General features: G+C 44.7%; 1 protein-coding gene across 1 annotated transcript in view; it reads right to left on the reverse strand.

The window, feature by feature from the left end:
- The window catches only part of prr36b (proline rich 36b), a 74,313-nt gene that overhangs the window by 16,676 nt on the left and 41,318 nt on the right, over positions 1–16,319 (reverse strand). Inside the window, exons 2-4 of the mRNA XM_080723084.1 lie at positions 15,343–15,514; positions 13,051–13,627; positions 11,554–11,632 (exon numbers count right to left, since the gene is read on the reverse strand). Of these exons, the coding sequence (XP_080579210.1) occupies positions 11,554–11,632; positions 13,051–13,627; positions 15,343–15,387 (701 nt within the window). The 5' untranslated portion in view covers positions 15,388–15,514. The remainder of the gene's footprint in view (positions 1–11,553; positions 11,633–13,050; positions 13,628–15,342; positions 15,515–16,319) is intronic.

The raw sequence follows: 16,319 nt of genomic DNA on the forward strand, positions 1-16,319 counted from the left end.
ATGAATAATAATGACAAGGTGTTTCTGTCTGTGACTGATAGTGTCATTAGTCTACTTGACTCTTCTGGCCCTCTGTCAAGAGCACCACATACTGTAGCAGCATAAACACCCTGTCATCTCCATCTCTCCCCCCCTGCCTTTCTCTCTCCCCTCTCTCTGTCTGCCCGCCTCTCCATCTCTCTCTCTCTCTCTCCCTGCACGCACCAACACACAGATATACCCTCCTCATCACTCTCAGACATACGTAAGCACACACACACCCCACCCTCTCCAACACACACACACACACACACACACACACACACACACACACACACACACACACACACACACACACACACACACACACACACACACACACACACACACACACACACACACACACACACACACACACACACACACACACACACACACACACACACACACACACACACACACACACACTTCCGAGGCGCACTCAGAAGCAACCACACACATTAATACATAAATCTTCTTACATTCAAGACACACACACACACTCCACTCCCTCCCTCTCTCCCTCCAGATCCATTTGGTGATTAGCTGTGCGGCTTGTCTGCCCATAAAACAGTGATGACGGCAGAGGACTGCATGCGCGCGCGGAGAGACCGGCCACGCCCGCGGCAGGACCGCCAGATTTACGAGCAGAGTGCTGCAGACTGGAGCGGAAGGCCGCCGCGTGGCACGCTAGTGTCGAAAACTATGACGGAAAGACTAGGACCAAGACTAAATATAATGGTCAATTTCATCAACAAGTAAAAACTGGACTAAAGTGTTAGGGAGGTACGAGTGGAGAAGAGATCCAGTAGGACTAAAAGACAAGGCATTTTATGTTTGGTTACGCTCCGGTGTTGCTCTGAAAAGAGCAGTCGTTTTCAAAAATAAAGCGTAAACACTATTTCTGTAGACAAAATCAACTGTAGATTTAGTAGACCAAAATCTTATATTTAGTCCGCTAGAGGCTGTTAAAAGGTAAAAGTTCTATGTAGTAGTGGTTCTCAACCTTTTCAGGCCACACCCCCCCAAAACTTGAAAACATGGATATTTGAATGAATTCAGTCTCCATGGGGTGATTAACTGTTGGAAAACAAGTCATTTTGGGGATGAACTCTCTTTAAAACCCCTTTGCAGTACCAGTGTTCTCACGGTCCCAGAGGGAGCGTTATTTACGGAGACGAACACAGCGTGACTAACAGGAGACCAGCGGGGACCACCTGATCACTCCCTTACAACAGGGGTTTTCAAAGTGGGCGATGGGGCACCCTGGGGTGCCGTGATGCCAGTCCAGGGGTGCCGTGAGATAATTTAATAATATTTGGAATTCATCACTACATCAATATCACTTCACTATGTTAGTAAAACAGACCTGATTTGCACTGTAATTGATCGAGTTCTTTTTCTATCTACGACAACTCGTTGTGACGCGTTGTGAGCTTGTAGATCGGCTATTTTTGGTGAACCGGTGTCCTATTGCTGTGAACTTTACACGCACATTCCCTGTTCCCACTTGACCAAGAGAGAAATGCCACTATTTCCACATTGCCCTCCTATTGCCATGAAGCTGATTATTATTATTATTATTTTTTTTAAAGATTTGTTTTTGGGCTTGATAGGACAGTAGACTGACAGGAAACGGGGAGAGAGACAGGGAATGACATGTGGCAAAGGTTGTCCGGATCGGGAATCGAACCGGTGACGCCAGCAGGCATCATAGCCTAATATGTGGTATGCGCCTTGACCACTAGGCCAGCGCGCGCCCCCATGAAGCTGATTTTTACAAGCACATCGGTACACATAGTCTTGTCATCAAGACGGACCGAGGAGCACATTTTCCTAGTTGTGAGCGGCAGTATTCATTTAACTGCAAGGAACACCTGAGATGGTTTAAATGTGATTTATACTTCAGTTGCGCGCCCGTCTTATGCCACCAAGTGCAAATGGAGCGCCACCCTTGCCATGTCCTTCAACAGCACCGTGTTGCTATATAACATCCTTCACTGAGGTGTCAGACCCACATGGCACTGTGGTCCACACACACACACACACACACACACACACACACACACACACACACACACACACACACACACACACACACACACACACACACACACACACACACACACACACACACACACACACACACACACACACACACACACACACACACACACACACACACACACACACACACACACACACACACACACACACACGTTGTCCTCTCTGCACGCACAGCCCTGACTCTCACCAGGGTCTCCTGGTGGCAGCCTGGATGAGGAGGTGCAGCAGCATGCATCATTTAGAGAGAGAGAGACAGAGATGCACGTGAGCTCCGGACACGTTGCTCCTCCACCTCCTCCACCCAGCCCGCTGTACCTCCGCGCACACGCGCACACACACACACAGTAATAAGGAGCGCCCCGTGAGGCCCACACATGCTCAGCATGCTAATTAGAACACACAGCTTCTGCTCTGCGGGCATCATGGCAGTGATGGCACCTACATACACCATGCACACTAGCACCTACACACACCATGCACACTAGCACCTACATACACAACAGTACACCATGCACACTAGCACCTACATACACAACAGTACACCATGCACACTAGCACCTACATAAACTACAGTACACCATGCACACTAGCACCTACATACACCATGCATGCACACTAGCACCTACACACACTACAGTACACCATGCACACTAGCACCTACACACACTACAGTACACCATGCACACTAGCACCTACACACACTACAGTACACCATGCACACTAGCACCTACACACACTACAGTACACCATGCACACTAGCACCTACACACACTACAGTACACCATGCACACTAGCACCTACACACACTACAGTACACCATGCACACTAGCACCTACACACACTACAGTACACCATGCACACTAGCACCTACACACACTACAGTACACCATGCACACTAGCACCTACATACACTACATACACCATGCACACTAGCACCTACATACACCATGCCCAGTAACACCCACATACACTACCTTATAACATGCACAGTAGCACAAGCAGGTCTGCGACTCTGCGTACCCGTCCAATTGGCTGGGTTTACATGCTGCATAGGGTCTGCTTGGTGATCAATGCCTTGCTCATTGTGGTTTTATCTAGGGGTGCAACGGTTAATGGAACTAATTGATTTTATTGATTAAGAAAAATAATCGGTAATGGCATCATTTAAAAATATAATTGATTAACCCATAAAGACCTAGCTGGAAAGGGGACACGGTTCTAATTGTTGCATGTATTCTAATAAGGTGATTTATCTAGGCTTTAATTGCATGTATGGGTTTTATGCACAAATGTATTATTTGAGATGTAAGTGTTTATGGATTTATGGATCATTGATTATGTATGTGTTTTATGCCATTTATTTTATAGTGTCTGGATAGGCATATCGTAGAGACTGGATAAAGACTTTGACCAGCTACATGAAATGTTTGGAACGTTTTCATCTATAATTACAATAATGGTGAAAATAGCCGATCTACAAGCTCAGAATGTACAGCATTGGGACACATTACGAGTTTCGGTTATTCGAAAAAATGTCATGTGATAAGTAGGTGGTTAATCGATTCGTTTATGTATGAAAATGAAAAAGATACAAAAAATATATTTTTGAATCAACAAAGCGATGATGATGTAATCACTAAGAAAATAACGCGCACACACACACACTAGGTATGGGACGATATGAAAATTTCATATCACGATTATTGTGACCAAAGAAATCGCGATTTACAATATTATCGCGATAATCAAAATCCATTATCCTTAGCGGAACATTTCCCCAAAGAAATGCCGATCTACAAGCTCACAACGCGTCCCAATGCGGCGCGTTGTGAGCTTGTAGATCGGCTATTTTTTTACAAAGACATTTGGTAGAGAGTGAAAGTACCTTTTACCAATTATAGAGGGTTTAAGTGGTACCGACCGGATATGCAGCTCGGCAAATAAAGGGTGAATTGATCCCAGTGCATGACGGAGGACGATATCAAGATAAATTAAATCTCCACGATACGGTTATCGTGAGTGTTTTTTTATTACGATAAACGATAATATCGTGTATCGTCCCATCCCTAACACACACACTCTCCCAGGCATTCATGTAGGAACACAGTGTTCTAACACCAGTTGGACTGTCTCACCAATCACACTGCAGGGTTTGCCTGTGTACCGAGTACAAGCAGCTTCTAACGGCGCATGCACGCACACACACACATACACTAGCCTATATACTACGCACTACTAGGGCTGTCACAATTATTACATAATCGTCTAATCGTGATTATTTGACATAATCGTGATTATTTTTCATAATCGTCATAATCGTTTCCATGTCAAAAATAGTGGAAATAGAAGAATAGAATATGAATATGGCCCCGCGCCTTCGGGACATTTTTTGTCGCGTACATTTGCACATACGTGAAATTTATCTCTGCATTTTACCCATCCTATAACAACTAGGAGCAGTGAGCAGCCATATACGGCGCTCGGGGAGCAATTTTGGGTTAAGGTCTTGCTCAGGGACACATTGACACATTGCTGCCTGACCGGGAATCGAACCAGGGACAACCAGGGGAACTGGTTCCCCAGGCAGGCTCCCTAACCACTCAGCTATGGTCACCCAATAATAATATTATCTGCTATAATAAATAGCAGATCTACAAGCTCACAACGCGTCGCGATGCGACGCGTTGTGAGCTTGTAGATCGTCTATTTCCACTATCAATGTTCTTTTTTTAAGTATAAAGTTGTCAAATATGTCAGTAATTTCTTAATATATTTAGGTTATGTCATATCTACCATATGCAACTTCAAAGCATAAAAGCCAAACAGAAATGTAATTGTCAACGACAAAAACACAATTAAATCGCTAATCGCCAATTATTTGAATGACAATTAATCGTCATGTAAAATGTCATATCGTGACAGCCCTACGCACGACACAAGAAGGGGTAATGTTATGCACACACAGAAACGCACACCTTTTGCAAAGACAAGGACACACGTCTCCCACACACGGGGGGGGGGGAGCGAGAGAGAGAGACGAGACAGACAGAGCAATATTACACACTCATGTCAAAAGAAACCATGAATAATTACCTTTAGACACAATAACATTTTTCATGACAACATCATTGTCGTTAGCCTGGAATCAGCTTGTAAATCACTTGTTGTGTGACAGCATGGCGCTACAGAGCACACAGTACGTTTACACTGAACTGCTGCCAGTTTCTTTTTAAAAAGACGTGTTATTTTCAAGCCTTTGTCGCTCCCAACAAATTGACTGGCATTAGCTGGCCGGCTCTGGCCAGACTCCTGCAAAGCGTGTCCAACCATTAAAACCCACGGTCAACATGGCAGTAAAAGAAAAAGGGTGATGTGCAGAAAGATCCCCATTATTTTCCAAGCCAAGCGTTCAGATCAATGTCCCGAGTGACTGACTGGTCTCCAACAGTGTTGCCAGATTGTGCGAGAGAGAGGAAAAACAAGCCCAAAAGAAGCGACTAGGCTGCACGAACACACACACACACACACACACACACACACACACACACACACACTAGAGGCCGTAACTGGGCCGGCCCGCACAATTACCATACTTTTAGGCCTGAAAACCCAAAAAAGGTGTCATTATGCATTAATGCTTATTGTCCTCAAAGTCGTGCATTCTACAAGCTTTGAACTGAGCAGATTGGACCTTCAGTTCCAGGAATAATGCCCCAAAAATCTTGAAAACGAGTTTTGAGTTTTGGCCATTGTCACCTGTTTTGTTAACAACACAGGCTAGGAAGGTCGGACGGCGACAAATACCCAAGTATATAAAAAGTTTGAGAACCATCTGTATTGTAATCGTATAGCAGGACGTGAAGTCCACAGATAAAACCCTAGTCGGCTCACACACATATTCTCAAATACTGTAAATCAAACTAGAGGAAGATGCAATTGGCAATTGCAAGTGTGGTTGCCTATTTATTGCCTAGATAGCTGAAGCTCGACCAATCCTCGCCAACACCACCAATCCCCCATTGAACTCAACTACAATCAGAATCAGAATCAATGACAGTGCTGTACGGGTGTGGATTTAGTGTTGCCTTCGACGATAAGGACAGGATGTGCGGCTGTGTGCAAGCACTGTTGTTAACACTACTTCCACTGAGGGATGGGACGCTAATGAAAATTTCATATCACGATTGTGACCAAAGAAATCACGATTCATGATATTGTGATAATCAAAATATCCCACTGATTTCCAATTGAGTTTTGGCCATTGTCACCTGTTTTGTTAACAACACAGGCTAGGAAGGTCGGACGGCGACAAATACCCAAGTATATAAAAAGTTTGAGAACCATCTGTATTGTAATCGTATAGCAGGACGTGAAGTCCACAGATAAAACCCTAGTCGGCTCACACACATATTCTCAAATACTGTAAATCAAACTAGAGGAAGATGCAATTGGCAATTGCAAGTGTGGTTGCCTATTTATTGCCTAGATAGCTGAAGCTCGACCAATCCTCGCCAACACCACCAATCCCCCATTGAACTCAACTACAATCAGAATCAATGACATCACTGATGACATCAGATTGTGCATCCAGGAAAATAACGAAACAGTCAATGACATCACTGATCAATCCTAAGGCTGCACTTGACCTCACTGATGACATCACTGATGACATCACTGATGACATCAGATTGTGTATCCAGGAAAATGAGAAAACAGGGCTGGAACTATAATGTGTTGCCTACAGCAGGGGTTTTCAAAGTGGGTGATGGGGCACCCTGGGGTGCCGTGACGGCAGTCCAGGGGTGCCGTGACGGCAGTCCAGGGGTGCCGCGACATGATTTGATAATATTTGGAATTTATTTGGACACTTGAAAAAATACTTGAAAAAATATTTAGTATCATAGTACAAAGTTATTTTCAGTCAGTTCTATGGCTATTATCTCAACTTTTTCCTCGCAACAGAATCACTAAAATATCGTCACTGTCAGGCAGAAACCTTGTATCTCAAAGTTTCAAATGTGTACGTTCTTTTGGTAAAGCAAAGCCCTGCTTCATCATACAAGACTGTCGCACAAAACTAGTGAAAACAGCCGATCTACAAGCATGCGAGGCGTTGTGTGCTTGTAGATCTGCAGTTTTCACTAGTTTAGATCATTTTTTAAATGATAAATACAAACCAAAAGGTTTTGGGCATACTAGGTTTCCACCCGACAACGACAATATACTATAAATATAAGGTGCTGGGAGTGAAAATTATAATGTAGGTGTGCCTCGGATTAAAAAAATATTACTGGGGTGCCCTGAGACAAAAAGGTTTGGGAACCCCTGGCCTACAGCAACCACACTAATTAGCCTACGCATTCATGGCTTGCTGCTTGGCAGAAGTGGAAATTCAAAATATTATGTCAGAGACGTTTTAAAATGAGTTGTGTGTGAAAGGAAATGACAGTTTCCTGTTCTTTGGCTTTCAGTGAACGTAGCTATAGACTCTACAGTATGTAGCATCCGATGCTTGTGGAACAGTTGTCTGGCCTGACAGACTAGACAGTCTCTAGACACAAGATATCCAAGACACAGAGATACGTTGGTATCTGACAGAGTGGAAGTGCTTCCCGGAGATGCCAGCCTTAATTGAATTTTTGGGGTAATTCTCAAGGGGAGAGCGTGAGAACAAAAGCCTTTGTGAGCGCGCGCGTGTGTGTGTGTGTGTCTGTGTCCGTGTGAGTGCCTGTCATTGTGTACAATTCGATTTAGGGATGTCAAAATGTGCTGACAAAACGATTGTCGACGGGTTCTCTGCCAACTTGACAGTAATAAAAAGAAGCCAAAATCTTCAATTTTTGTCATGGCCTATTCAAAATGTTCTGTTCGCCAGTCAAACGCTTCAGGGCGTGTATACGTTGTTCGTTTCAAATCAAGTTACTGGAGGAGGGGTACTGGAGGTGGATTGGTGCCAATTACCCTGTGACAGCTCAATAGACGGGGATGGAGAGTTGAGTGCAACTGTCAGTCAGTGTCAGAGATGACTAGACATGACAAGATGACTAGACAACGTACGGTACAGTTGTACAGTAGGATCTGGCAGGCGCCAGCTTGGTGACAGTGCTGTACGGGTGCGTTATGGATTTAGTGTTGCCTACGACGATAAGGACAGGAGGTGGTGGATAAAACGCTGGCTGTGTGCAAGCACTGTACGTGCACTTAGGGATGGGACGATAATGACAATGTCATATCACGATTATTGTGACCAAAGAAATCACGATTTACGATATTATCGCGATAATCAAAATATCCCCAACATCCATTATCCTGGGCGGAACATGTGCCAAAAAATAGCAGATCTACAAGCTCATAACGCACCGCGACGCGTTGTGAGCTTGTAGATCGTCTATTTTTTGGCAAAGAGATTTGGTAGAGAGCGAAAAAATACTGTATCAAGTACGTATGTTATAAGTACGTTTTACCAATAGAGGGTTTAAATGGTACCGGAAATGCAGCGAATAAAAGGTGAATTGATCCCAGTGCATGACAGGTTAACTTCACAATAAATTAAATCTCCACGATACGATTATCTTGATGTGTTTTTTATCACGATACAAGATAATATCGCTTATCGTCCCATCACTACTAGGACGAGAAGAGTCGGGTAGGAACATCCATTTAAGATGGATGATAGATAGATCTACAAGCTCACAACGCATCGTAAAAAGGTAAAAACATGGGAGATGGGTTTCTGCCCAACAGCAACGATAGAACTATGACCCATTAAGCCCTGAAAAATGCCTTAAATAATCTTCTAAATCCTAACGGTTTTCTGAAAATGTTTCTATATCAGTGGTGCTCAAACTTTTTAATGTTAAGGACCCCTAGAATTATATGTATTTGACCTCGGACCCCCATTTCAAACTATCTTGTTCCAGGGACCCTGAGAAAGAAAGATTTTAGTTCAAATATATATATATGTCACGGTTTTTTTGCGTCTCAGAGAATTAGAGAAACGGAGCGCTTGCCGTGCCGCACAGGGCGGAACAAGCGGTCGCCACAACAACGTCCTCCAGGCGGACTGGCGGAGCCACTCGATTGTCCACGACATTGCAAGCGGCGCGAAGGCCAGCGGACCTTGGTCCTGCTCTTCGCCCCCGAGCGCCGCAGGCGCGAGTGGCCGCGAAGAGCGGACCAGGGCCGCGCGGCCGGCGGAGCGCCGCGCGAGTTACGAAGCCGTGGTGAATGCAATCGTTATATTTATGCCCAGGCCGTAAGGCCTGGGCAAGCCCACGATAAACGCCCTGTCCAAGTGACTACAATGGAGCTAATGGCTAAGCTAGGCTAGGCTAGGCTAGGCTAGGCTAGTAAATAAAGAAAGAGAGTCGCAAACGAGTGACGTCAGCGCCTTCACTATTGAATGGCTGCGTCGCCATCTGGTGGTGATTAGTGTGTGGTGAACTACAAAACGAGCGCTCTTACCTAGGTCTCCTTGAGTTACCCAGTTACCCTGTAACATATATATTCAAAGATTTCTTTCCAAGCAATGCACACAATACGCAACAAACCTGTAAAAAAACGACTGCTTTAACATGCCCACACTGTAAAACCGGTGTAAATGTATCCATTTCTATCTCAAATGGTAATACAGTATTATATGGTTAGAAATGCAACCAAAACGGACCCGTGTACTCCCTCAGAGCACGGACGATTCCCCAGCGCAATTAGATTGCTGTCGCTTTGGGAGAGAGCCTTTATTTGCTTTGCAATTCTACATGTCTGATAAGTGGAACACCAGAGTGTGTGTGTGTGTGTGTGTGTGTGTGTGTGTGTGTGTGTGTGTGTGTGTGTGTGTATGAGAGAGAGAGATGGGTGTATGCGTGTGTGTGTCAGTTGGCTGTGTGTGGTGCACTCATCCGAGACCGACTCATTCAGAGTGTGTGTGTGTGTGTGTGTGTGTGTGTGTGTGTGTGTGTGTGTGTGTGTGTGTGTGTGTGTGTGTGCGAGCGTGCGCGTCAGGCTCTGTGCTGCTCATCTGATACCAACCATGAATGAATGCATGGCAGCAGGAAGGGAAAAGGCCTAAATCTAATTAAATAGATTAAGAGGAGAGATTTATGGCTCCATCAAGGCACATCACACACACACACTCACACGCGCGTGTGTGTGTGTAACACACACTGGAGTATGCGTAATTGAGTATGCCTGGAAGACTACCTGATGTTGTCAGAGGAGACCATTATCAATGTTCGCTCTCTTATGGGGCAATGTTACTTCTCTCTCTCTCTCTCTGTCAGATATTGTCCATATGGGCTTAGGGCAGTACTACTAGTCAGCCAGTGTGTCCTACCCAACACCAGGGTCCAGAGGTGGAAAAAGTACTCACAGTAGTACTCAAAAGTAGCGCTACATGGTAGAAATAGGTCAACAATACAAATGACGCTAGTTTTGTGCATTAATCTATTTTTAGTGGCCCCCGGGCCCTGCCGGATCAACTACTTTATATTCATCAGAAACTGACCAAGGAGGGACTCTGGCAGTCAACTGATACATTTGCAACCACTATATTAATGGCAGGCATTTCCAACAGCTTCATGTCAACTCTAGTCATTAAAATAAGTTGGGGTCTGAATGAAACTTAAACACTGAGGACTTTACGGCCTCAACTCTCAGAAAACCTCCCAGGAAGCATTGCTCCCGCAGGGCCTGTGTTGACTTTGGATGTGTGCGGCCGGCCAACTTCTACCTCCACAGACTTCTTTACAAAGATTTACAAAGCTTTTAAAGGTAGCAACCCCCCAATGCAACCACCCAGGGTGCTGTTGTGCAAACTGCACCGCTCAGTTCACACGGGTGTGATTTTTTTATAACTTGCTGCATGTAGCACGGGCTTAACCCTCTAAGGCCCGCATTAAGAAATACTTGAAATAAAAAATTGAAAAAAATCAGATGGTGTTGTAGGAGTCCTATTAAGAGGAAAATGTAATGTTTTTTTCAAAAAAATGTTTTTGTAAGATTTTATAGCCATAAATCAAAAATCATAAATCATGCTCTAATTTACATATGGGGGGATATTTTTCAAAATAATAACATATGTACATGTTCTAGACATTCTAATGATCACCAAAAAGAATAGTACAGGCATTTTACTTATGTTTTTTGAGGTATAGCTTCCATGAAAAAGTGAGATGTTGTTCGTCAAAACTCTGGAATTTCAGCGGGTGTGGCGGGTGTGAATGTCAGCCCCTGTGGGGGGTATTTATATGCAAATATTGTGGCCAATGGCATTGTAATACTAAACAATAGAATCCAATGGTGGTGTTTAGGTGGTAGGGGGAGCTAAAATAAAATGATTTAAACCTTTTTTTGGATAAAATACAAACGTTGTAATATTACAACCGTGGGCCTTAGAGGGTTAAACGTGCTGTGCGCTAGCTATACTGTATAGCGAGGGGCTTGGCGCCCAAACGCCAACATCACACCCACCTGGCTGTCTTGGATGCAGGGGGCTTGGTCGAGGCGGTGGTGGTCGGTTTGGTAGGAGCTGCAGAGGCAGGCCTGGGAGCTGGAAGAGAGGAAAGGAGGAGAGAGGAGAGGAGGGCAAGAGGTACCAAAAAAGAAGAAAAAAAAAAGGTGAGCGCTGCAAACAAAGCCAGGAGACAAAGACCACAGAAAGAACAGCCATTCTATACGGTACAGTTATCTCTCATACATGAATGTATAAATCATGACACAGTTCCTTCACATGTCCTGGGGATGTAGGGCAAACGCACGCACACGCATCTACATACGTGTATGTAGATGCGGCAGAGTCAGTCAAGCATGTCTAACCCGAGTGGTAGTGCTTTTCTATTTCTTTTTTTAGCTCCTGGGCTCACTATGTCACTGGCACATTAGACCAGTGTTTCTCAAACCTCTACATTTCAAGGTCTCCTCTTAACTCTGACAGCATACAAATGGAACCAAATGGACCCCTTGGGGTCCATTTGGTTCCATTTGTATGCTGTCAAGAGTTACAGACTTGTATGGGTCAATTTAGACCGCAATTGAGACCTTTTTTTAATTTCAAGGTTCCTCCCATAACTGTGAGAAGTGTACAAAATGGACCCGTAAAAGGGTCTATTTGTTCACTCAAGAGTTACAGACCTGTGAAAAAGGTCCATTTGGAACCCCCTCAAGGAACCAAAGTGTTGAGAACCACTGATGTAGGCCGTTATTGTGTTGTACCGCACCTCCGCACCTGCTTCCATCTTTTTTTTAACCTACTGTACACCTTACTTTTTGCACATTATGTCTAACCTCATGTACATGCCTGCTACTCTTTTATGCTATATCTATAAATGTGCATGTACTGTACATGAGCTATGGCTGGCTATAGTGGACTATGTTCATAATAACCCACGATTTAACCACCACATTTTTCACTCATTAGTAAGTTTGATCATTCCCTACTATCTGTGGACAATGTGTGTTCCTTTTAAGCACTAAACGCTATAAAATGTTATGTTTTTATTGTATCGAACAGGGAAAATAGCAGATCTCATTTTTTTTGACCAACATTCGCACACTTCGCTGAATGTTCACCCGTCACGACATGTCCGGAATCGGGGTGCTGGTGGTCATGTGGTTACATTATATATATCAATCAAATATATACTATATATCTATTCAAAAGTAGAAAATCTACAATCGAAATCTGCTACGATCTGCTACTTTTGCTGTAGCACGATCAAGTAGGGAGTCAATTTACGAAATAACACAAAAAGTTTAAATATCGAGACAAGTTTCTGCCTGACAGCAACGATATAACATATCCTGTCCTACTTCCTACAATAAAATGACATTTCGAGCTTGTAGATCTGCTACTTTTGATGCTTTTGTGTGTCAATGTAGTATGATCAAGGTTTCCCGACAGCACCAATATAAACATTCTAATAAAATGACTGTGGTGGTCTTCCTCTTTGCGTCATTTCCCAAGCTTACCGGCAGGCTTCCTGGCTGCTGCTGTGGTGGTGCTAGCTTTGGCGCCGTTAGCGGGTGCGGTCGACGCCGTTTTCTTGGCAGCCGCCTTGGCGGCGCCGTTGGTGGTCGGGGCGGTAGTGGGCCGGACCACCCCGACGGGCTTCTTCTCAGCAGCCTTGGGGGCGGCGGCGCCGGCCGCCCTGGAAGGCACGGGAGCAGAGCCTGGCGGCTTCCTGGCGCCAGCGGTAGCGGGAGCGGCCTTTTTGTCGGCAGCGGCGGCTCCGGCCTTCTTGGCCACGCCGTTGGTCTGGGGCTTGGACACGCCGTTGGCGGTGGGCCGCGAGCCGGGCTTGTTGGCCAGGCCGGGTCCGGCGGGCTTGGTCTTGGCCCCGGCCGTCTTGGCCCCGGCGGTCTTGCCGGCGGCGGCCGCCTTGGCTTTGGGGTTCTTGTTGGTCTCAGGTGCCGGCGGCGCTGCTTGTTGTGGTTCTGCCGCGGGGGCCGTCGTCTCCGACGCAGTCACCTCCCCCTCGCCCTGGCCGTGCCCCTCCTCCTGGTCAGGCCCTCCTCCCACCTCGTTGGCTGCGGTGGAGTCTAGGACCTGGGGTTTGCAATGACAATGTAGAGGCTTTTAGCAGACGCTCGTGTGTGAATTCGGAGTAAGCAGAGTAAGTATGAACTCTAGTCCCGGGGGCTTCACAAACTTTTACATTTGAAGGACCTATACATATGGAGCGTACACATGAACCAAATAGACCCTTGCGGGGTCCATTTGGTTCCATTTGTACACGATTATTGTGACAAAAGAAATCGCGGTTTACGATATTATCATGATAATCAAAATCCATTATCCTGGGGTGGCCAAAAAATAGCCGATCTACAAGCTCACAACGCGTCGCGTCGCAACGCGTTATGAGCTTGTAGTTCGGCTATTTTTTGGCAAAGACATTTGATAGAGTTAAAAAAAGACTATCAAGTATGTACATTACAAGTACCTTTTGCCAATTCTAGAGGGTTTAAGTGGTACCGGATATGCAGCTCGGCAAATAAAAGGTGAATTGATCCCAGTGCATGACGGAGGACGATATCACAATAAATTAAATCTCCACCATACGATTATCATGAGTGTTTTTTATCACTATAAACGATAATATCGCTTATCATCCCATCCCTGGTCCCCACTTTGAGAGCCCCTCTCTAATCAATATACAACACAGTAAATATTGTGCAGAGAGAACCGTGCAGTGGCTCAAAGGACCTGGGATGCCAGGTAAACATCAAACCTACAGTAGCATGTGTTTAACTACCATATATATTATATACTGTAAATGAAAACACATTTAAAGAGATGGTTTCTGTTTTATATGCGTCTATGGAGTTAACATTACTCTAATAGACCCCAAATCACGCAAAGAGGTACACAGTATCTCTAAAGTCATGTCATCAACAACATGGATGTGTCCCATTTCCCATATTTCCTCCTCATTGGCTACCATTGCCTTCTAAAGTTTGTGTATGCAACCTAATGGTCGCTTATCTCCCGAGGGAGACTTAGGGAGTCTTGCTGGTTATAATAGGCAAATATGTCTGTGTATTGTTGGTTTCTTCCTGAAAGCCTCCAAGTGAAAAGGCCCAGTTGAAATACACCGCTTTAATGACATCATAAAATCACCCCCTCCCCTATTTTCCATACAGCAACACTGTGGGTGTGGCTAACTTCAGCTGGGTCACCACCCACCTGAAAACCAGGTATACTCATTCAGAACGGGTACACATTATTGTGTATCATTATTTTATGATTTAACTATTGAAAAATAGCAGATATACAAGCTCACAGCACCGAGTTAGAATTTTGACCCGATTCTATAAGTGTCTTTTGAATCCTAAGGTTTTTTGAAAAACAATCTGGCTAGCCATCGTCAAAGAAAAGGTCCTTTTCACTTAACTGGAGCTCAGTTAGTCTGTTCTTGAGAGACTACTATGTCAGTGGTTCTCAAACCTTTTCATGTGAAGGACCCCCAAAATGATATTTATTTGGCCACGGACCCCCATCTCAAAATATTCAGTTCCAGGGACCACCCAGAAGCAAAATTTGAGTTACAAACGTTCGCTTTGAAAATACATATATTCAAAGATTTGCACACATTTTCACGACTTTTTCAAAAATAGCAGATCTACAAGCTCGTGAACTTGTATATCTGCTATTTTTCACTGGTTAAAGCATTCAATAATTCTAGGCCTAAATGGGTTAATTAACAGGTGGGTGTGGCTGTGGCTTCATAAAAACAACTACACAGAACCGCTGGTCTAAATCACCTCCATTGGCTCCATCGCGGCCGTGGCGACTCCGTCCGGCTTCATGTGGCCTGGAGCTTAGCGGCGGCGTGCCGTTCCGTCTCTGCGGAGCGGGTTCTGGGTCGACTGGACACTCGCTGGGCCACAGGGAACGCACGGCTAAATGGCTCCACTGGAGAGGACGCACGATGATCTGCAGGAGAGACAAGAGCAGGAAGTACGGATTAAATAAAACCTCACGACTGAAAACTTTAGTATGACAAGTTCTAATGTGATGCAATTTGTGAAGCATTGTTTCACAAGTGAATGTTTTCCCACCCACACTAAATTCCTAAACAATTAACACAATATGTGAAATGTATGTTTTAGTAATATTGTTTCTGCTGTTCCACATACAGCCAACCAAGTGAAGAAATCACAGATGGAGGCTTTAACATTTGCTTTTATATTAAATATCTGAGACTTTTTCAGGATTTTATGGAAGACTGCTTGGTTGACCCATTGCAATACCCTTTTCATCTTATTCAAAACTGACTGAAGTCGGTCATGGCGACTGACAACCTGAGATCCATGAGAGACAACGAGAGAGACGGCAGGGAATTCAGCATAACGTCAGTCAAATCCCAGAACAAGACCAGACAGGACAGCAGCATATCAGCAGACGTGGCTATGCAGGATCAGATAAAGGTCATGGCTTACACCTATCTGCTGCACGCATCCATTCCACACACAGTGTCACGTGGAAATCTCATATGTCCAAAACCGTTACTTGCCAGGAAATGAAAAACCTGCGTTCCAATGACTCCAGTTCAGTCATACTCAGTAGCCACAAGCACACAGCTCTGGTTATTACTTTTAATTGGTTAATTTATAAAACCCACAGACACTTAACATCTTACAACCAGGCCTTCCTATTTTGGGCAAGTAAATGATAGCAGATCTACAAGCTCACGACGTGTTCACAACGCCTTGTGGTGTGTGCTTGTAGATCTGCTATT

The sequence above is a fragment of the Nannobrachium achirus genome (genome assembly GCF_963921795.1).
Source record: "Nannobrachium achirus genome assembly, chromosome: 4".
Classification (NCBI taxonomy): domain Eukaryota; kingdom Metazoa; phylum Chordata; class Actinopteri; order Myctophiformes; family Myctophidae; genus Nannobrachium; species Nannobrachium achirus.